Source organism: Apodemus sylvaticus, chromosome 15 (assembly GCF_947179515.1).
Source record: "Apodemus sylvaticus chromosome 15, mApoSyl1.1, whole genome shotgun sequence".
In the NCBI taxonomy this organism is placed as follows: Eukaryota; Metazoa; Chordata; class Mammalia; order Rodentia; family Muridae; genus Apodemus; species Apodemus sylvaticus.
The window spans coordinates 66,518,346-66,540,949 of record NC_067486.1 but is presented as its reverse complement, the minus strand read 5'-3'; the positions used below and the strand labels follow the sequence as shown (position 1 = coordinate 66,540,949).

Here is a 22,604-nt window from a genome sequence, read left to right as displayed (position 1 = left end):
GATTTATTTCCTGGCAGTTTTTCCCACAGGAGGAACTCTGAGCTGCCAATGAGTTCAGTGGGGTGGGGGGAAGCTTTGATAAACAGAACCTATCCTATTCAAACAACCCATGATGGAGGAAAAAATATCCCATTCACAGATCGCAAAAGGGTCACATTGCTTTCTCTTAATACACAGGTTCTGATAAAAGATTTCTATACAAGATTTATAAAATGCTCTAAAAAACTCGTCATCTAATTGTGCTTAGTCAAAATAATGCAATGCTTCGGTAAATAAATTACTGCCTTAACGGGAGCACTCAACGTTACTTATGATTGATTTCATATAGAACTCTATATTATAAAACTCTGAAACCTGAATGGGATCTATTATATCGTATGTGTATATGTATCCGGTTAAGAAACTATATCTAAGCCATCTAAAGCAGAATAGCTGACATCTCTATTAAATAGAACTTTTTTTTTTTTGCTTAAATTTTCCAATGGAGTCAGGAACCTACTATACTGCTCACAGTGGGTGTATAATTTTCTCACATAACTGCTCATTTTGGAATGTACAATTAACATTTTTATACCAAGTGCTATCTTGCTAGCCTTGCCCTTTCTTTTAATACTTTCCTTGACTCTGTTATCTGTTATCTTTACTTCTTCAGCATGACCTTCTGGAATGCTCCTGGGATTAAGGTGACTTTCATGACGCTTAGACCCCACGTCACCACAGACAAGGATTAAGAGGACCACCTCTCAGTCCAGAGAACCGCATGGAGTGAAATGATGCACAGAGTTATTTACAGACACGCTCAGTCTTGCTTTGGTTTGCACTTCTATGTGAAACCTCAGGGGTTGTGGGATAGCTGGGTCCCTTGGTTCACCCTGTTGACGATGTAACTCTTGACGTTGGGAACGGGCCGCACGTCATTCTGGTGCTTGCGGCGTTCTATGAAGCAGGCCAGGCGGGAGGTGTCCAAGGGGATCTTGGAGTAGCTGCCGTTGTGGGGCTGTAGCCAGGGATGCTGCAGGCACGTGGCTGCGGTAGGCCGCCTCCGGAAGTCTTCCTGTAAGATTACGTTGATGAAATCCCTGGCAGCATTGCTCACGCCGCAGAAGTATTCATGGGGGAAGCTGAAGTCCACTCTGCACACGTTGATACAGGTCTCCTCTTTGCTCTCATCTAAGAATGGGGAGACCCCACTAAGCATGACGTATGTCAGAACCCCGATGCTCCAGATGTCTGTGCCCAGGGACACAGGGATGCCTTGGATCACTTCCGGGGCAGCAAACTCGGGGTTCCCCAGCAGATGGTGGATGTGGAAGTGGCCTGAGATCTGGACCGCGTCTTCCAAGTCGATGAGCTTCACTCGAGGCACTGGGATCCGGAGGTCAATGAGCAGGTTTTCAGGCTGCAGGGACCCAGGAAGGCAGGGACAAGAGAGGCAAGATCAGGTCTTTGCTGAGCCCCAGCTGGGGTTTGTTAGTAACACAGTTCTATCATTCTTTGATTCAGTTTGTGCATGTGGAAGACTCCCTATGCAAAGGTAAAGAAGGTTTCAAACTCACTAAACTTTGAGCACTTCAGATAAGTTGGTTGATGTTGGGGGAGGGGTACAGGGCTAACCATGTACTCCTGGCTGGCCCGGGACTTACTATGTATACCAGGCTGGCCTGGAACAGAGATCTTCCTGTCTTTTGTCGACTGACTGCTGGGCTGCTGGGTAAGGGCTGCAGCACCCAGCCTGTATGTTCCCACCCTAGTGTTAGAGATCTAGCCTAGGGCTTTATGCAAACTAAGCAGGTGTTCTGCTACTAAGTCATATACCTAGTCCAGAAGGGCATGCCTTCTTACCTACCCTCTGCTTTTGCAGTGAATCAAGAAAAGAGATAGTTTTTTTAAGGAAAAAAAAAAAAGCCTTTTTAGTAACTGTGTGTATGCATGCATGTGTGCATATGTGTGTGTGTGCATATGTGTGTGTATGCATGCATGTGTGCATATGTGTGTGTGTATGTGTGTGTGTATAGACATGTATATGTGTGTGTATGTATATTTCTGGGTGGTGGTAACACAGGTCTTTAATCTCAGCCCATGGGAAGTAGAAGCAGGTGGATCTCTGAGTTTGAGGTTAGCCTGGTCTACAGTGAGTTCCAGCATAACCACAGAGAAAACCTATCTTGGGGGAAAAATGTATTTTTCTTTATGTGTATGTATCTATACAGGTGTATTCCATGTGGGTGCGGGTGTGCTGGAGGCCATAATAAAACACTGGATCAACTACAGATGGAATTGCAGATGGTTTTGAGCCCAGCAATGTGAGCGCTGGGAAAAGAACTTGGGTCTTAAGCACTGAATCATCTCTCCAGCCCTCAGAAGCTCCCTTTTCTTACAGAATGGAGGAGAATAGGACATTAAGTGATGTCTATAAAGTTAGACTGCTCGGTTGAAGCTTTCATGCCCTCTCTTACCTCATGCGCCACCATCTCTCTGGTGTGTTCTCCTTCATTCCAGAGCAATGCACTTAGGTAGGGTGAAGTCTAGTTCTAGTTTAGTAGTCACATGGTGTCACAGTAAGTGGACCAAAGAAATTCAAAAGCTCCCCCTAGCAGTAGTGATGCATGCCTTTAATCGCAGCACTTGGAAGGCAGAGGCAGGCAGATCTCTGAGTTCGAGGACAGCCTGGTCTACAGAGTGAGTTCCAGGACAGCCAGGGATATACAGAGAAACCCTGTCTTTTAAAAAACAAAACAAAACAAAACAGAAAAAAAAACAATAAAAAGAAGTTCAAATTTGTACTCCTCAAGGAAATGGCTGGTAAGCTGAACTCCATCTATTTCACTGTAACAGGTACTGATGTTTTTATTACCTTTATGTCCAAATGTGCGACCCTGCAGTTGTGAAGATACTGCAGAGCTTCCATGATGTCTCGAATGTAGAAAGCTACCTTTTCTTCCATCAGCTCATCATGATTCATAAGGTAGTCCAAGAGTCGGCCGTCATCCATCCTGAAAGCAAAGATGGGGGGGGGGGGGGAGAAGTAGAGAAATGACCCATGTAAATACCTTAAAAAGCTCCTAAGATATCTCTTATTAATAAAGTTTAGCATTGCAGCACACACATACTTTAGAGCCCAAAGTAAGTGCCGCATTCAGAACCTGAATGAATCAAGCTATAAATGTTACACTGCATGAGAAATCCTTATAGCCTCGCTTACAGAACATTGCCTTTAATGTCTAACCTGGCTTTAAGAGGTGAGGTTGAAGGAAAAGAAAAGTCTGGCGCCTATAGTGAGCCTCATATATGTTAAACGTGTTTTCACTTTTTAACATTTTTAAATGGGAGAATTTTCAAGGAGAGAAAGGTTTGTCCTCAACATATCTGGTCTCTTCTCAACTCCTTCACCTTTCTGAAAGCTTGCCAGCTTTTAAAGACTGATTGAAAATGGGATAAGTGGAGCCAGCCATAAGCAGATTTGGGTTCTGGTTCTGCCTCTTAGTGGCTGGTGGCTGTGAAGGGAGTTGGGACTTTTCAGAATCCATAGTTGAGGCAGCAAGCAGACTTAAAACCCCGGGCACGCCAGACAGACTTGAAGCAAGGTTGTGGTTGAGTCATTCCACAAACAGACCGGCCATAAAAGATAAGGGGCATGCCTGGGCAATCTCCTATGGGTCATACACCATCTGGACTGGAGTCTCCTGTCTCCTGTCTCCTGTCCCTTGGATGCAGTTTACTAATGTCAAAGTGACCTTCCTGCTAACAAAAGTAAACCGCACTCCTACATTGCTGATGGCCCGATCTGCACGTATGCCAAAAAAGCCCACCCTGTGCGCCAGAATCTTCCGCCAATGTTTGAATCAGCAAATCATGTGTAACCGCGCCAACCCCCCTGACTTTTTCCATATAAACCCCTAACTTTTGAGCCTCAGAGTCGACTTCTCTGTCTCCTGTGTGAGATACGTGTCGGCCCGGAGCTCTGATAATAAACTGCCTCATGCATTTGCATCAAGTTGGTCTCTCGCGTTTCCTTGGGTGTACACTATCCCGAGAATAGAGTGGGGGGTCTCCCCAAAAGGAGGTCCTATAGCTGTAGGTAATCACTTAAACTCTCTGTGTTTTGGATTTCCTGAAAGGCACCATCTTTTAAGGTGGGGATTGCAACTGGGCACCAACAGCAACATCAGTGACAAATAAGACCGTCTTCTTTGTGAGGCTTGTGTAAGAGGCAGGTGAAGCAATGAGGATTTGAGGCGTGGTCTGTAGAGTATGAAGGTGGTTGAGGTGGTTTAGATGAGAATGGCCCCCTTAGACGCCTTGAATATTTGGTCCCCAGCTGCTGGAACTGTTTGGGAAGAAATAGGAAGTGTGACCTTGTTGGAGAAGGTGTGGCACTGGAGCAGGCTTTGAAGGTTTCAAAAGCCCATACCATTCCCAGTTAGTTTCCTGACTTGTGCTTGTGGGTCAAGATGTAAGCTCTCAACTACAGCTCTAGAATCAAGCACACCCACCTGCTGCCATCAGAGACCAGGGAATGGGAATCTCAGTTTCCTAGTAGAAGAGGGTCCCACCAGTTATCCCTATGGACCACTACAGGCAAAGCAAGACTGAACATGGGGTTCTACTCAGGCCTTGCTTCCACACATCTTCCCTGAAGATCACAACAAAACACATTTCTATGGTCTCACAACCCTGTCTAATGTATGGTCTCTAATATTTCCCATGTCATATTTAAAGCATTATTTATCTCCCAGTCTTTAACTATCTCTTTAACTACTGGGCTTACGGCCCCTAAGGCTAGAGCTGTATCTTTCTGTGCCTAGTACTACTGCAAATTGATATGCCAAGGCAGATTGTTGTATCCATGGAATGCCTCCCCTACTCTAAGGAGAAAGGGAGGGGGTGCCAACCCCAGTGTGGCCTTGGTGGGGACAGAGTGACATGGTTCCTGCCCCAGGGACAGGCCCTGGTGTGAGCCTCCACGAAGTGTCAATGGCTGCTGTGGGTGTAGGGCTTGTTTGTGTAATAATGTACTAGCAGTGGAGGATTCCTTCCTTCCAAGGAATGTCCTCCCAGTGAACATTAATGACTTCATGATAATTAGAAACAGCATGAGTCTAGGAGTCAAGGGTGTGACTGTGTCTCAGCAAAATGGTAAATACTGGGACCTTCAGGACAGCCCTTAAGGCTGTGGGAAAGAGGTTTAAATACATGAGTTAGAAAATATATAATTTCCCAATGATGTAAAAATATAAGAATGCAATATGAATTTTAAGGGGCTTCACAATCTAGAGGAACATAGGCAACTACAATAATGAGGCCAGCTTGTCAGAAAAATACAGATTCCTGAGTCCTAAGTCAGCCTGGGACACAGGGAGCCCAGGCCCTAGTGTGGTAGAGTTTGTAATTTCAGGGCAGGGTCCCACCCAAATACTTAACAAAGGCAGGCAGATCTCTGAAGAATTCTTTTACACTATTAAGAAAAATGTAAGCTGGGCAGTGGTGGCACATGTCTTTAATCCTGGCACTTGGGAGGCAGAGGCAGGCGAATTTCTGAGTTCAAGGCCAGTCTGGTCTACAAGAGTGAGTTCCAGAACAGCCAGGGCTATACAGAGAAACCCTATCTCAAAAAACAAACAAACAAACAAACAAACAAAAAACAAAGCAAAGCAAAACAAAAACAAGAAAAATGTAAGCTTGCTGTCTCCTAAGAATCTAAGGTCTGGGATCACAGGGATGCTGGCTCATGGGAAAGTCAAAAGGAAACCTAAAGTAAATGACTGAATTGATATGTAAATAAAAAATAGGCTTTTGGTCTGCACAAGATAAGCTAAGTAGAAGGCGATAGCAGTTCTTTAGAATTTTCTCTATTGAGAGCTGAGCTGCCTGAAATCTCTGGAGAGCAAAAACAGCTTTTCAAGAAATTTTTTCTAACAGGATTTCTGACTTGTTTGGAAGATCGAATAACTTTTTATAACAGCTTTTCTGACTTTTGTTAGAAAACCCATGAGCTATCCAGATAGCTGTAGAATTTCTACTAGCAGAAAGAGCTATCTCAACCAGAAAGTGTTTTAGAAAGGAAAAAAATGCTGTCTAGAGCAGAGCAGAGCAGAGCAGAGCAGAACACACACACACACACACACACACACACACACACACAGAGCAATCTGGAAAGCCATTTCAACAGAACCTAGGCTGCCAGCCACAATTTGACTTCTGTAGGGGAGGGACTGATGCCAAGGTCCTGTTCACCAATTGGTTCTTGATCTGTTGAAAAATCATGAGCCAATTGCTGGTCAGAGGACACAGGTGGGACTTCTAGGTCCTTGGAGGCAAGCAGAGAGGTACGAAGAAGGAGAGAGGGAGTTTACCATGCTTTGGAGAGAGGAGAACCAGGCAACCATGTGAGGTCTCAGGAGGAGCAGTGGGCTGTGGCTGCTCCTATAGGTGGGTGGTCAGAGATGTTTAGCAGGGACTAGATTCAACTGACCAACTAAAGATAGGTCGGTGGGAGGTTTGGAGTTGAGTATAGATAAGGGAATGCTTTTCCAGGAAAGAGATAGGTAGCACCCAGCAATTGGGCCAAGAAGGCAAGCTAAAAATGAACACCTGTGTGTGAATCTTTTATCTTTGGATTCAAAAGAAGTTGGGAGGGGGCACAGCCCATTCCCAGAGCTTAGGTGGGATAGCAAAAGGCTACACACAACAGACCTCAAGTTGTTTGTTTTCACAGCTCCCAGACATCCCTTCTCCCAGAACTCCTCTCCCGAGCTGAGACTGGTCCTTGGCAAGGGGGTGGTGGTGGGTGGGGGTGTGGGAAGGGGAGGTGAGAGGGAAGGACTGGGAGGAGAGCCGGGAAGAGAAGTTTTGATTGGGATGTAAAGTAAATAAACAAATTAATTAATGAAAAAAAGCTGTATCTTTCTACATTTAATATCTAGATAATCTGCCACTCCAGAAATGTCTTGGATGGAAAATTCTAGGTAGTCGATTGGGGGTGCTATGGCTATAGATTGATAGATAAACTTCTCTCATTCCAACTCCACTCCTGTCAATCAGTCAACCACCAGGAAAGTCTTCTTTAATGAGCCAAGTCTGAGAGTACATAATAGGAAGAAAGTGAAAATAAGGGTAAGAGTACAGATTACAGCTAGGAAAGAAAAATAAGTTCTGGTGATCTAGTTTATAGTATGGTGACCAGAGGTAACAATATGAACTGTTAATATATTTCAAACAGCTTGAGAAGAGGAATTTTTTCCCAAAATGTTTTTGTTACAAAGAAACAACCCATGCTAATATCCAGGTTTGACAATTATACAATGTATACATGCAATGAAACACTGTAGCCATACATATAAATCATGAAATGAGGCTTAGAAAAACTAGGAAAAGTGGAGTGAGAAGACATGGTTTCAAGGTCCATTTAATAAATAATAATAGACTTAATAAAAGGATGGATTTTCCACCCTATGTTCATAGAGCTTGTTTGCTTTAAAGACCTTCTCCATTCTTGATTTCTCTAGTCTGCAGAATGAGAACTACATTAATATAAAGCTGTGGGTGAAAGAAAACATGGTCCACAGCACACTTTATAAACCATAAAGCACAGAACAAAATGTGACTCTAGTCTGCTAATTGTGGGCAATGAAGAAGCCAAGCAGATAAGGATCACACTAGAGATACGACCTCTGTACTCACAGTTCCAAAATCAGGATGTAGGATGTGGGGGACTCGTAGGTGTCATGGAGAGTGACATACTGAGGGTGCTGCAGGTGTTGGAGCAGGGCGGCCTCGTGCGCAGCCTGCTCCTTCTTCTTCATTTTTTTGCTTACAAATTTCACAGCAACATCTTTGCGGGTAGCTTTGTGGATGCATTTCTTTACAATAGAGAAACGGCCTCTGTGAGACAAAGGGGAAAAGGGTTGCAAGGTTCATCAGTCAGCAGGGCATCATTTGCCAGACATGTTAGGGCATGTTAGAACATGTGAGCACACGCACATGCCCAGGTGCATCACTGAGGCCGCAATAACGTCTTACAGGTGGAGTGTCCCTAATCTAAAAATCCCAAATCCAAAATGCCCTAAAATCTGACACTCTTTGTGTGCAGACATAACATTACTGGGGAAAATTCGACAGCTGACTTCACATGGTGAGTGACAAAATACAGGTATACTAGCCACATCACGTGAAGTCACCTTCAGGCAAACGAGTGCATGAAATATAGGTGACTTTTTTTTAGACTTGGGTCCTAGACTCAAGACATCTCTTTGTGTCCAGGTACAGAGTTCCTACAATCCTTAGTGTACTTTTGGTCCCAATTATTTTGAAGAAGAGAGATCAAGCAATATTAGAAATCTTCCCAGGGGTGGAGTGATGGCTCAGAGGTTAAGGGTTCTGCCTGTTCTTCCAGAATTCCGGGGTTACATTCTTAGCACCCACAAGGCTGCTCACAACCTTCTATACCTCCACTTCCAAGGTATCCAATGCCTTCTTCTTTTCCAGACACATATGTGGTACATATACATACATGTAGACACTTAACCATGCTCATAAAATAAAAACAAATAAATTTGAAAAAAAGTGAAATATTTCCTCCTGGGACTGGTAATTTGGCTCAGGGCATAAAGGGACCTGCTATCTGAAGATATAGACCTGACTGCCCAAGCCTGATACCTGAAACTCACATAAAAGCACAAGAGTATTGACTCCACAAATTTATCCTCTGACCTCAACACATGGACTGTCCACACACAGGCTATCCACACATGGGCTGTGGCATGTGTACACCCTCCCCCCACATAACACACACATATGAATACACAACAAAAGGAAAAGAAACCTTTCCTTCTGTATTTTTAATTATGATATTATTATTATTTTTAAAGCCATCTCTACTTTCTCAGCATCCTAGGTTCTTTCAGACGCCAAAGGTAAACTAATATAATATTTTAGCCAAGATATTTCTGTGTCATTTGGAGCAGCAAGTGTGAGTTTGTTTCCCTTCTAAGCAGAATATTCCTCTACACACAACGATGGACTGGAAAGATGGCTCAGTGGTTAAGAGGCCTTGCTCCTGAAGAAGACTGGACTTCAGTTCCCAGCACCCGCATGGTGGCTCACAACCATCCATGCCTACAATTTCAGGGGAACCGACAGCTTCTTCTGTCCACTGCAGGGACCAGCCATGCATATGGTGCACAGACATACACAGGCAAAAGTCATACACATAAATTAATATTTAAAAAAGAAAGTAAAATGAATACATGGAACTTTTAAAAATTCCTCGTTTTTTATTTTATATATATGGCTATTTTGCCTATATGCATGTCTCTGCACAATGTGTGTACAATGCTCCCAGGGACTAGAAGGGAGTGTTAGAACCCTTGGGACTAGAGTCACAGATGGTTGTGAGCCACCATGCCGGGGCTAGGATTGAATCCAGGTCCTGTGGAAGAACAGCCAGTGCTCTTACCTACTGATCCCGAATACAAAAACATCTTTACAAAATCTTGCCATGCTTGACCCAGGGAACAAGTTTGAGCAAGTTCTTTGATCGCAGTGCAATGGGATTAGAAGTGAGTAACAAAATAGAACTTAAATCTCATATATATTAAAGCATTTTATATTACTTATAACTTACTATAATTGATTCAAGAAATAAGTCATAATAATAATGAAATAAAAATAAGAAACAATAATAATGAAAATATCATATTCATTATTCATAAAATTATTCTCCAATATCATAAAATTGGAGACATGTAACTAAAATTATATTTTTAGGAAAATTTTGAAGCTTAAAAATCTTATATTACACCAGGCCTGGTGGCTCATGCCTTTCATCCCAACACTGGGAAGGCAGAGGCAGGCAGATGTCTGAGTTCAAAGCCAGTCTGGTCTACAAAGTGAGTTCCAGGACAGCTAGGGCCCCTGTCTCAAAAACCAAACCAAACCAAACCAAACAAAACCAAACAAAACAAAACAAAAAGCTAAGTGTCAACAAGGCAAGCTTCCAACTTCAGTAAAGAAAAAGAATGGAAGAAAATTCCCAGGAATGCACTAGCTGTTTTCCAACAAAAAGAGACAAGACAGAAAGCCAGTCGTTCTGTTGTAAGACGGCTGGTATCCTTACCTGCCAATCTCATTCAGTTCGGTGTAAGCAGAATCAAAATTTTCCTTCCAAGAAATGGTAGCACTGTCGGCGGCCGCATCTTTGGGACAGGGAGAATCCACGTGTGACATTACTACATTACGAAGACACTCCCGCATAACAACCTCAGAGAAATTCTTACGACTAAATACGGAGACCACCCAGAGGAGAAAGGCTGTGACTCTCTGGACTGTTAGTTTTAGAATGTGCAGGGGGATGGATGTGGCAGAGTCAGACAGTCTGTCATCTCCTCAAACAGAGGGGGGCCATGGGACAGGATCAAAAACGTAGCTTCACAAAAAGTCAGAGAAAACATAGGAAGGCAGAAAGAGGAACTCTGGAAGGACTAGAAAAGTCAGTGAACACGAGGGTTGTGGGATGCGAGAGAATGAGGGAGCTGAAAAAGAGGAAGCAGTGTGAGCAGAGCGTTCTAGAGACTTCTCTGACATCACTGTCCTTGTCCTTTTACAAGCTTTTCCTGTATGTCAGTGGTCCTCAGCCTCCTTATGCTGGGGTGACCCCAACCATACCATTATCTCATAGCTACTTCATAACTGTCATGCTGCTACTGTTATGAATTGTAATGTAGGCATCTGATATGCAGGATTTCTGATATTGGGGTCGAGACCCACAGGTTGGGAACCACTGCTCTATCTGAACTGATGGAATGTCACTCACGACTGGTTCTCCTGGGTGATTCGGTTGACCTTGTATGTCGTGTTAATTCTTCTCTCTCTCTCTCTCTCTCTCTCTCTCTCTCTCTCTCTCTCTCTCTCACACACACACACACACACACACACACACACACATACACACCCCCGAGCATACACGCCCATATGTATTTGTGGTTTCTGCTGGGGATCAAGTAACAAAATGAAAATGGTGGCCATCCCTAGCCATACTGAGTTAGTGGTTGGAAAGAAAAGAACCCCACAAAGCAACTCAGTTTTTCTGATTCCACCCTGGTCAGTCAGTCACCTAAGCTTTCCGGTGACATGCCCACAGTGAATTCCAAGGACATGCAGAACCAGGGTCATGATTTTCCAGAGTCACAAGACTGTGAGAACAAGTCAAGGTCACAAGCAGACCGGGCTGATTCTGACTTGGGATTGCAGGGTGTTTCCGGACTCAGCGGGGGCAGGGCAGTGTGAAGCCCAAGGCACTCTGGGAACTCCAGACTTCCTTTAATCCACAGAGACCCTAAATCTGCTGCTTTTAAGTATGGTGAATCTCCCACCCTTTCCTAACCCGTCCTGAGGATACATATGCCACTTCTGTGCGCTGCCCAAAGTGTCACCTATGGGATCTTTTTTCAGACCAGCAAGTTTCCTCTTTTAAAATGTGTCCGGGACCAAAATGGGCAGAGTAGGTGGGTCAGCGAGCATGGTGGGCAAAGTGAGAGCCGAGCTGGTAAAGTAGTCACATCTGGTTAGTTACACGTTCGTCTTAGCCAATTTCTATTTCATGTAGATCTATGTTGAAAAGCAAATTCTGGAAGGGTGGGGCAAATGTCAAGGTTTCTTCCGGTAGTGACCTCCTTTTTTCTCTGTGTTTTAAGTTGTTGAGCCCAGCAGTCCCTGATACATAGGAAACACATGTCTGCCAGAGGCACCCCAGGGAAAACAGGCTTTGAACTCTACCAGAGGTCTCGGAGGAGGGCCAGAGGCAGAAAGCACACTGTGGCAAAGGTCTCCTGCTTGTCCTTTGAGGTTCCCCTGAGCAACCCCAAAGGCACATGGTCGGCAAGGGTGGCAGATCTGATGTTGGCTCTGAGATACCTCCTGAGACGCTCCCTCTAGTCTCTTAAAGTTGGTCTGATGGAAGCTGCCACGTGGCCCCAAGACCCCCCCCCCCCATGGGGTCAGAGACACCAGGAGTGCTTTTGTTACAGTCGCTCACGGCCTTGCTTCCATTGGCTAGTTGTCTTCTGTCTGCTGGGACTCACCGTACTCTGGAAGGCGTACAAACTCTGAGGGCTCACTGGGAAGGCTGATTCCCCAGGGGTTGCTGGCACTGACCCTGAACTGATAAGGGCACCCAGGACTAAGGTCTTCAATGACCAGGTAAGTGTCCAAGGTCGAAGCTACCGACTGCTGCCAGACCTGGGAACCTAGAGAGACAGAGTGAGAGACATTGTTTCAAAGGCCTAGAAAATGGAGACAGGCAGAGTGAGAGACATTGTTTCAAAGGCCTTCAGCAAACAAAGATAGGAAATGGACAGTGAGGTCACTGTCAGGCTCTGAAAGTCTGCAGGCCAACTGCAGGGGATTTCAGCTCAGTTTTCCTAAGTAACAGGTTAAAGGACAGTTGGTGTAAGAATGGGTTCTAGTCCTTCTCAATCATGCAAGGTGACGAGATAGCACGGATATATGTGCTATATACATGGGAATCCGCAGCAGTGTGATTAGGCGGGAAGAAACTGCAAGTCAGGAACAAAATGCAAGGAAACATACCTTTGGAAATTGAAATAAAAAATATGCAGATGGAAACACTCCAGGGCATGGTATAATTCTCCCCTTTAACTCCAGCTGAACAGAAACCCAGTGATGACGGGAGCACTAACCTTACTTGACAGATGAGGAAGTAGGCGTCTCAGAAACACTAAGCAGTGTGCCTACGAGAACTTAGTTTCTGAGAGGAGTTAGGAGCTTAACACAGAAATGGGAAACGGGTTTCCAGGCTCGGCAGCCACACCCGGGCTGGCCCTGCATGCTCTGTTGCAGACAACTTTAGGAAAAGGCCAACAGAAATAGTTTTATAACTGCACACTTTCCACTTAAGAAGAAAGAATTAAAGTGATGAGAGTAATAAAAAAGTAAAACAAATGGTCTTGGGAGAGGCAAGCAGGTGCTTTAGGTTCAATTGGGTAATGACAACTACCGGAAGCACTTAAAAACATTTACTACTACTACTACTACTACTACTACTACTACTACTACTACTACTACTACTACTATTACTACTGAGTCTATATAACTCTAACTGACCTACGTAGATCAGTCTGGTTTTGAACTCAAGGAGATCCTCCTGCCAATGCCTCCCGAGTGCTAGGATTAGAAGTGTGCACCACCACACCTGACTTGAACTTTCTTTCTTGCCCAATAATTAAAGGTATATGTGTGTACACATGTTATAGAGTATATATGGAGGGGGAGGGGTGGAGCTCTGATCATCCTATCGCGGTTTCTGGTCTGGAAGAAAAACCAGTTTAGCCAGCTGCAGAGCTGGGTCTAGTGGGAGCTTGCCTGTGCTAACAGCCTCGTGTTTCTTTACTCTTCAGGCGTTAGCTTCCTATCTGTAACATGGGCTCAACTGCCCCTGTCTGTGTGATTGAGCTAGGTAAGTACTACAAAGCAATGAAGACACACTGCCACCTAGTGGCCGAGACAGGCCAGCACCAGAGAGGTTTCCATTTGGGAACCGTGGTAAGATACAGCCTGGCTCCCGGCTTCTGGGCTAAACTTTCAGGGTGCCCTAGCCAGGCTGAGTCCTGTGAGTGGGAGGCTAGTTGAAGTCCAAGGTTCGAGACTCTGAAGACCTCCTGAGAGGAAGCAGATATAGAAGAGCAGAGCAACACACCTTCCTCGCGGTACTCCACGGTGTACCCCGAAATAGTGCAGTTCCCGGTGCTGGCAGGGGGCAGCCAGCGGAGGATGACGGAGGTGCAGCTCCTCTCCTGTGCGATTGGGCGGTTGGGGGCTGCAGGAACACCTGTGGAGACAGACAGCAGGGTGGTGCAGCTTCTCAGAGCTGGGAGTTGCATGCCCTAGTAGCACGATCCGCACGATCCAGGGGAATATACTAACCGTGTTTTAAATCTGGCCCATAACCCTGTCCAAGAACCACACCTTTCTCTAGGCCCAAGGGAGGTCTAGGAGATGGGATGCGTTGTCTGACAACCTCCCTTAAATTAAACATGGTCAGGAATCATGCTGAAGATTAGGGTAGGAGCTCTTAGCAGGGTCTGGGTTCTGCTTTAGATCCTTTCTTCCCCGAGTCTCAGGGTGTCCTGATCCTGTTCACTTAAAATGACCAATATAAAGTCTTTGAGGCCGGAATAGGAAAGGCAGAATAGGGGCAGCCAGGGCAGTGTGGAGGGAGGAATTTGGAGTTATTGTTTAATAGGAACGGATAATAAAAGGAAGCCCGCTGGTGACCACAAACCAATGGGTGTGAACTCAATGCCATTACACTCTACACTTAAAAGTGGTTAAGATGATACGTTTTATTGTCGTTTTGTTACAGTTAAGACATGCTCTGAGAGAGAGAGAGAGAGAGAGAGAGAGAGAGAGAGAGAGAGAGATCACAGCATACCTTGCACCTTAACTGTAGCAGAGGTGGATGCAGTTCCGTGGTCATTTGTTGCTATGCAGGTATAAATCCCACTGTCCTGGGGCATCAGGTTGCAGATTTTGAGCGTGCTTTCCCCAGAATCACTAGGACATTAAATGGATCTCCTTCAGACTCACAGACACTCACAAACACACACAGATGCACCCACACATACACACACTCACATACACACAAACACAGACTCACCATTACACACATACACCACACACACACACATACACACACAGAGACTCACCAACAGTCACACCCACACACAGACACACACACACACATATACACACTCATAGACACCATACATACACACACATACACCACACACACATACACAAAAACACAGACTCACCAACACTCACACCCACACACAGACACACAAGCACAGACTCACTAACACTCACACCCATACACAGACACACCCACACATACATACACTCACAGATACAACTTAAGCCAATGGAAGAGTGCTCTACTCCAGGCATTTCTCTAAGTGGCTGGTGCACCCCTAGAGCCTGGCACTCACTGCCTGTCCGCTGGAAGCAGCCATGCACAATGACACTCAGAATTCGTTGGGGGACAAATTAGCAGAGTGGTTGGGAGGCAGTCAACCAAGCAGCCTTTAGTGTGGATGCGCCTTGTAGCTTGATATCCCATTGCACAGTTTAGAATATACACCCCCTAACCCCCGTAAAATAGCTCTTAGGTGAGGAATGAATCACATCACCATCTTTATCTCAAAGCATCCTGATGGACACCAAGCATCCCAGGGTACTCAGCTAGCATTCAGTACTTCTGACAGATCTCCTGGGGATCCTTGGACAGATGTGCAGATATCAGTGTGCCTATAACAGGTCCGCAGAAACATTTTATATTTATAGTTCAGGCTTGGCCTGTTGTTTAAAAGATAATGCTTTATTTGTTTTCTGTTAGGCCCTGCACAGAATGTTCCTAGATGGGTCCTGTAAGCCTCATGTCTGTCTGTCTGTCTGTCTGTCTGTCTGGTGTTGGGCAGCACACTCAATGGATGCTGGCACAGTCCAGAGCCAGGCTGGAGGGCCAGCTGCAGAGTAGGCAGTTGAGGCTGTGCTTGAGACTTGAATACAGGGTACTCTGGTGTATGGCGCTAATTCTCCTACTCAAGACCAAGCATATGATCTGGAATAAAAACTAGGACTAATCTTTTGGGGTGCTTAGTAATCCAGAGAGAATTTCACCCCAGTCCAGCCTCTGGGTGCTATGGGCCCAGACACTGGGTGATCCACTTACCAGGAGGAGATGGTGTATGTGGCTGAAGTGTTGTCAGTGTCTAGGATGTTCTGATCTGGACCCTTCCAGGTGATGCTGGGCTTTGGCCGCCCACAGGCTTTGCACTGTAGCAGCACCGTGTCTCCAAGCAAGCAGGTCACATCGACTAAGGGCACAAGGAATTCCGGAGCCACTGCAGTGGAATGGATACACACTCACTACCGCCATTTTAGACATTGTAGTATTCTCAGCCTCAGAGATGGAGCCATTGGGGTTCAAATGACCCTCCGCCTAACATTGTTTGATTAGTGTGCATTGTCTGATTGGTGAGAAACTCACTATGTAGATCAGGCTGGCCTTAAACCCAGAAAATCGTGCTGGGATTAAAGGCATGCGCCACCATACCCTTATTTAACAGCAACATTAGAAACAAAAGCAAAAGAGGGAAGAGCCCCATGATGGTATAATGCAGAGGTAGCATTTGGGGACATTTCTTTGGGGACATTTCCCCCCAGAGTCTTTGAGTTTTATACATTTTTTTTTATTTATTTAATCAAAGTAGAACCGCTTACATAGCTTACATGCGGTACTCTTTGTATCTACTAGTTTATCTTAATGATCTCTCCTTATCCATAAATACGGAAGCGTATCACCACTGCCTAAAGTCCCCACCTTAAAGCTAGATAGAAGGTAATTTATTAGCCAGCCCTCACATTCTCAATTCTATCCCCTTAAAAACTTACCTTCCTGAATGAAGTTTGGATTCAAGATCTGAAAAAAACAAAACAAAACACAAAAGAACAGAAAATTGCTTGAACCTTTACAACTCAGAGAAAATGATAGACATTACCTTTACAACTCAGAGAAAATGATAGACTTTACTGAGTCAAAAGCAAGGCCTGTTTGGGGCAATGGCTTCAGGAGACCACCCTTTCTTTCCCTGTGCTGTTATGGGTGCTCACAGTCATAGATACTCTCCTGGACACCAAAGGGCATAGGATTACTTCCTGTCTAAGATGGCCACTTCGTAGGCTTACTACTTGTTGGTGATCGCAGCTGCCTTTCTCCCTTCCTCTCTGTTGTTCTTTTTCCATGATAATCCCATACCCTTCCTATTCAACATGTCCTCTACCAATACCATAGCAACAATTTCCCCCACAAATTACGGGCAGGAACAAAACCCATGAGAGCGATCAAACTGGGTCACTGCAATGAATCTACCCAGTGGTTCCCTTTCAAAGGTCCCCCCCTCCACCACATTTGGCCCTAAGCAGAGCTTTCCTGGTTGAAGAAAAAGAGCAGTAGATCCCGGCTGCCTATCTGATCCCAGTTCCAACTCTGGCCCCGGCCTCCACAGGGGATGGATAAACACCCACTCTTTGTGCTACTGGAGAGAGCGAAGGAAGATTCAAGACCACCACATGATTCTTGCATTCCATGGCTGGTCTGAGGGGAAAGGAGCAGTGCACCGGAATGTGCCCTGCCCCCGAACACCTGGCCACTCCAGCCAGCCTGGAAAGTCGCCCTTCTCAAGTGCCTGCTCCCTTTGCTCTGTCCCCAACCTTTTGTATCGCCTCTCCCCAGGCAAAGAGAAACCTAGTTCATACAAGTCTGGCTTGTGAGAAAGCTCAAACTTTAGTGAACTGAGAGCCAGGTGTCACCTTCTGTTCAATGTGGTCGCATGCTCGCTACTTGGCATTGATTGGTATTAATTTTCCTCCACTATGAAATAGGCTAGTGTGAAAAGCTCCACTAGTGTGGCTGGCTCTCACAGACATAATAAGTACAGGTTTATATGCCAAGGGCTCACCATGGTGCTTGTTGAGGGACACGTACTTAATTCCTATTCAGGTAAAAATGTGAGGTTCTAAGGGCTCTCCTCCTGCTAAGCTGTCTGCTGAGGGGCCTAACCTACTTTATCACGGAAGGTTTGTGCCTTCCGACTAGGGTGGAAAACTCGCCTTACACAAAGAAAAGCTCAGGTAGAGCTTTTTACAAGGTCTGCCCCTGACTCCTGCAAACTCTGTTTCTGTGTGTTCCCATATAGAGAGGAGGGTGTGTAGGACCCTCTGGAAGATACTATTTCCTCCTTGGGGTTCCCCTTTGCACACAAACTAACCTTTTACAGTTAGTTTTTTACCAAAATGGGCTGTAGGCACCCTTGAGGTGCTAATTCTGGACTCCGGCTTGTGCAGTATTAGTCTGCAAACGCCACCCCCAAGTTCCTTCAAACCAATGGTTCCTGCTCCTTGACGGAGGCAGCTCAAAACCAGAAAGTGTAGCCAAGGCCTGGGCCTCATGACAAAAGCTCCTGTCTGGGTTGGCATGAAGTAGTGTGCGGGTGTGGGGAGTAGGGAGAGTGTACTAGGGACCGAGTCCACGGCTTTGCATGCTAGGCAAGTGCACTGTGCTGAACTTTACAACCCTTTGTAAATTTCCTCACTTACAATTTTGATATAAGGCCTTTCCAAATTGCTAGAGCAGGCTTTGAATTAGTGCTTCTCCTGCCTCAGCCTTCTGAATAACTGGGGTTCCAGGCATGTGTCATTACGTCTGGCTGGCATTTAACACACACACACACACACACACACTGTATTCATTCTTTGCGAATTGCATACAATGCATTTTGATCATACCACCCCACTCCCTCTTCAGCTCCTTCCAGAACTCCCTGCCCTGTTCTGTCCTGGCTTCTTGTCCTCTCTTCTCATAGCCCAGGGAGGCCAGTCATTACTGTCCATGTGCACGGTGCTCTGCAGGACCATCTGCTGGAGCACAGGCAGCCGCCGGGGGCCACTTTGCCGAGGACACTGACCAGGAGCCTTCCTTCCATCGGCGGCCCTCAGCGAGGGCGGGCTTCTGAGCCCCTCCCCTAGCCATGTGGGCTTCTTCACTGGCTTGGTCCTGTGCAGAGAACCACTGCAGTGGAGAACTCATCCAAGCGATGGCTCTGTACACCCAGAAGACACTTTTTCATGGTTGTCCTCCTCAACCTGTGGCTCTTATAGCCTTGCTGTTCCTCTTCTGCAGCCTTCCCTCTGGGAAGAGGCTGTGACACAGACTCCTCATTTAGCGTTGAATGCTCCACAGTTGAATTCATTCATTCTTAGGACTCTCACCAGCTGTGGGTCTGTGTTTTAATTGTCCATGGCGAAAGAAGCTAAATTATTCTGCTGGTCTGGGGAGTTAGGCGGGACAGTCTGTTTTGTTTTAAAAAGCCCCTCTCAGGAGAATTCCCAGACAGCCTGGTTGGAGGATCTCTGGTAGTTGATTGGGTTTGTGCAAGGCAACTGACCTCTAACCTGCTAGCTTCCTGCACGTGAGGCTTTTGTAGATGTGTGAAACATGGAAGGATACGGTAAATAAAAGCTATTGGGTCTCTCTCTCCCTCTCCCTCTCTCTCTCTCTCTCTCTCTCTCTCTCTCTCACACACACACACACACACACACTAAGAGATGTCTCTTCTCTCTCTCTCTCTCACACACACACACATACACACACACACAAAGAGACGTCTCTGTCTGAAAATATTCTGGCCCATGTTAAAGGGAAGGATATAAAACTTTCCTCGGGGTGTTGAGGGTGACCAATTAGCTACTGCAGTATCACCACATGGCCAGCAGGGGGTGTGAGAAAGAGGTCGTACACTCATCCGTCTCGCTTTTAGGTAAGGTAGGCAACCCGGCCTAGGTCAGTTATTCAGCACAGCAAAGAGGCTAAGAATATTTCCAAATATTGAGGGTGATTACTCAGTGCTGGGCTTATAGGAGGCTTTCCTTCCCACTCAAGAAGTACTGGCTAATGTGTGCATAGTTTTGTGGACACAGAAATACAAACACAAGGGCTCTACTCTCCGTGTTTATAAAATAGTATATAATATTAAGGTGACTTTTCTTTCTCCTCTTCTTCCTCCTCCTCGCCCTCCTCCTTCTCCTCCTCTCCCCTCTTCTTCTTCTTCCTCCTCCCTCTTCCTTCTTTTTGTTTTTGTTTTTTTTTCTTTCCACGAAGCAGGGTTTCCTTGCGTAGCCCTGGCTGTCCAGGAACTTGCTCCATAGGTCAGGCTAGCCTCTACCGTACAGAGATCTGCCTGTCCTCTGAGTCCAGAGGGCTGGGATTAAAGACATGTGTCATGATCCAGATCTCCTTATCCTCCTACACGGACTTTCCAAATTTTCTGCAACCAATCTACTTCCCTGTCAAAGTATTTTGTAAAGAAAGGGGCAGTTGGACCAATAGGGCCCTGAGCTCCTCAGGGTGGGCGCTGCTGTTATGTCCCTATGCCCAGGATCTCCACACCACGGGCATTTGATACATGCTGGGGAATAAATAGGTGTTTGATCTTCCACCTCCTTCGTGTCTCCCAGGAATGTGATGTTCATAAACAGGATCTCAAAACAGGCTCGAAAGATATGCAAAATAATTAGTCCTGGATAAATGTCTAATATCTGACTAGAGCCTGTTTGTAAACAGATGGAACATGAGCTTTGGAAAATGATTCAAAAACAACACTGCGCACAGCCTCTAAGAGCAGTGGCTCCTAGCAGCTAACGAGAAAGTGTGTAAACGCTGGGAGATGACAGGCCTGAGGAGGCCCCGGAGCCCTCTGCACTTGACTACAATTCTTAAACAACGTGGATTCAGTCAGCTTCATCTGAGGATTGTAACGCCAATGTGGTTTTGTGGACACAGACCCCTGTCATCTGGGGACTGTGATGCCAACATGGAAGGGTTGTTTAATGCTGATAAAGATTTATTGAGCAGACCCCGGTTAGGTGGTTGTACCAGGAGGGAACATGGTGGGCAGGCACACTGACATCCACAGGTTTCAGCACAGTGGGAAGATGGGATTCAGTGACATTTGCCGTGATGTGGGCCATTCTTCAACAGATAACAGAGCTTTAGACTCTGCAACACCCCGCCCCCATACTCCATTGGGGCTCAAGTAGAGAAAGAACCTGCGGATGCTAAAAGCTCTGGTTGGTGGCCCGTACTTCCCTCCATGCTGGAGATTCCCCAGAGAGAAGGATATGGAGCCCTGCCAGGAATCTCACAGGGAAGACAACGGAGCAAGTGGTAAGTTAACACACTTCATACACACTTGAGGAGCCAGGCATCGAACCCAGGGAGTGTGCGTGCTAGGCAAGCACCCCAGCACTGAGCGACATTCTCAGGTCTTAGTAGGAAGAATTAAAGTGAGGCTTCCAAAGACCAGGAGGACACACCCCAGATAGCTGCAGAAAGAACTTGTCTTTCTCCTCTTCCTCATCCTGGAACCCTGGCTGAATTGTGTATGCTATTGAGCAAGTGTGCTGCTTAAGGAATGAACATTCCAGGCTGGAGAGATGGCTCAGTGGTTAGGAACACTGACTGCTCTTCCAGAGGTCCCGAGTTCAATTCCCAGCAACCACATGGTGGCTCACAACCATCTGTAATGGGATCTGATGCCCTCTTCAGGTGTGTGTCTGAAGACAGCTACAGTGTACTCATATAAATAAAAATAAATAAAGCTTTCTTTTTAAAGGAATGACCATTCCTACTGAGGGTGTAGATTTAGTGGGGATGCCGAGGAGAGGCTCAATTGTAGGTTCTTGTTCACTTGAAAGACCCGGGACAGCCATCTTCATTTCTTTGCCGTTTGGTTGACCCAGGGAGAGCAGGTGTTGCTGATTATGGTAATGCCAGCACGGATCTGGGCAGCATTATCTGATTGGTATACACTACCCACAAACACCTTCCTTAGACCCCCCAAAGCCCCAGAGAAACACAGAGGCAGGATTGCTGATCCCCATCTCCTGAATGAGACTGGGAAGTGACATGTAAGATCCCACAGTGACAGCGGGCTGGCGCTGGCTGGCTACAAGACTCTCTTGATTTGGCTCAGTACTCTGTCACAGTGCGGAGTGCACAGGGAGGTGTCTGGGGAAAGCACTGCACTTTGTTGGTTGATCCAAAGGCCCACCCGCTCTGCTGGGCTGCCTCTGCCTGATCTTTTTCCAGTCGTCCATAAACTTTCCAGCAGGAACTTAGACCCGGAGTGAAGTTCCACACCGATGCTTTTGCTAGCTGTGGCTGTGGGCAGCATTCACAGAAGACGCGTTTCCTCCTTCTATTTGAAGCAAATCTATGCATGGGCGGGAGATGGCCGTGACGCTGCTCTCCCACTGTGGTCTACTCAGGAATGTTTGTGTCTGTGCATCTGTATGGCTCCCAGGCCCATGAGGGCAAGGGCCCAGGTGTCTTCTTATTGCCTTCAAATTTAGCACAAAATTTGGCATGTGGTGTCCTGTATCTGTCAAATCACTGACAGCTTTTAGTGGTGGGATTCTAATTCAGAGGAGGTAAAGATAATGTATCCTTCCAAGAAACTGGAGCGCTTTTCATTGTCTATAAATTGGACATGTGGCTTCCTTGGGAATCCCACTGGTCAGTCCAAGTCTGGGATTTAGCTGACGGGGATCTTCCTCTGTGCTCCTTCAGAGGCTGGCACCTCGGGGACCCTGGTCATGAGCTGCTGTGCATAAACTCCTATCTGCATTGCATTTGTGCGGCAGTCTTGTGCCCCGCAGCAGATGGCAACCCTTCTGTGTTTTATGCACCATCAAAGCCATCAATCATGGTGTCAAACACAGTATCTGTGGAAGAACAGGTCAAACATGGTTGAACCGGATTAGCTCAGGTCCCTCCATTGCTGGACCAGAATTTGGGTCTCTTGGCTGTCTGGTCTGGTGACCACTGTGGGTATGTGCAGGGACTGGAGGTACTAATCCCAAGTCTCAGATATTCTTGAAATTGAATGTCCCCCAAACAGGTGGGCAGTGGGCATGGTGACGGATGTGAAGCCACGGAGAACTAGAATGTCAGGTAGACGTGGTTGTGGAGG

The 22,604-nt window shown here is 46.1% G+C and overlaps 1 protein-coding gene across 5 annotated transcripts in view; it reads right to left on the bottom strand.

The window, feature by feature from the left end:
* Nucleotides 1-732: 732 nt before the first annotated feature.
* Nucleotides 733-22,604, bottom strand: part of LOC127665874 (kalirin-like) — a 108,181-nt gene continuing 86,309 nt past the window's right edge. For all 5 annotated transcript variants that reach the window (XM_052158478.1, XM_052158479.1, XM_052158470.1 and 2 more), the window contains 9 exons: nt 16,468-16,495; nt 15,746-15,917; nt 14,447-14,568; nt 13,712-13,843; nt 12,078-12,242; nt 10,115-10,193; nt 7,681-7,881; nt 2,855-2,993; nt 733-1,399 (listed from right to left, as the gene is read on the bottom strand). In XM_052158478.1, the coding sequence (XP_052014438.1) occupies nt 836-1,399; nt 2,855-2,993; nt 7,681-7,881; nt 10,115-10,193; nt 12,078-12,242; nt 13,712-13,843; nt 14,447-14,568; nt 15,746-15,917; nt 16,468-16,495 (1,602 nt within the window). In that variant the 3' untranslated portion in view covers nt 733-835. The remainder of the gene's footprint in view (nt 1,400-2,854; nt 2,994-7,680; nt 7,882-10,114; nt 10,194-12,077; nt 12,243-13,711; nt 13,844-14,446; nt 14,569-15,745; nt 15,918-16,467; nt 16,496-22,604) is intronic.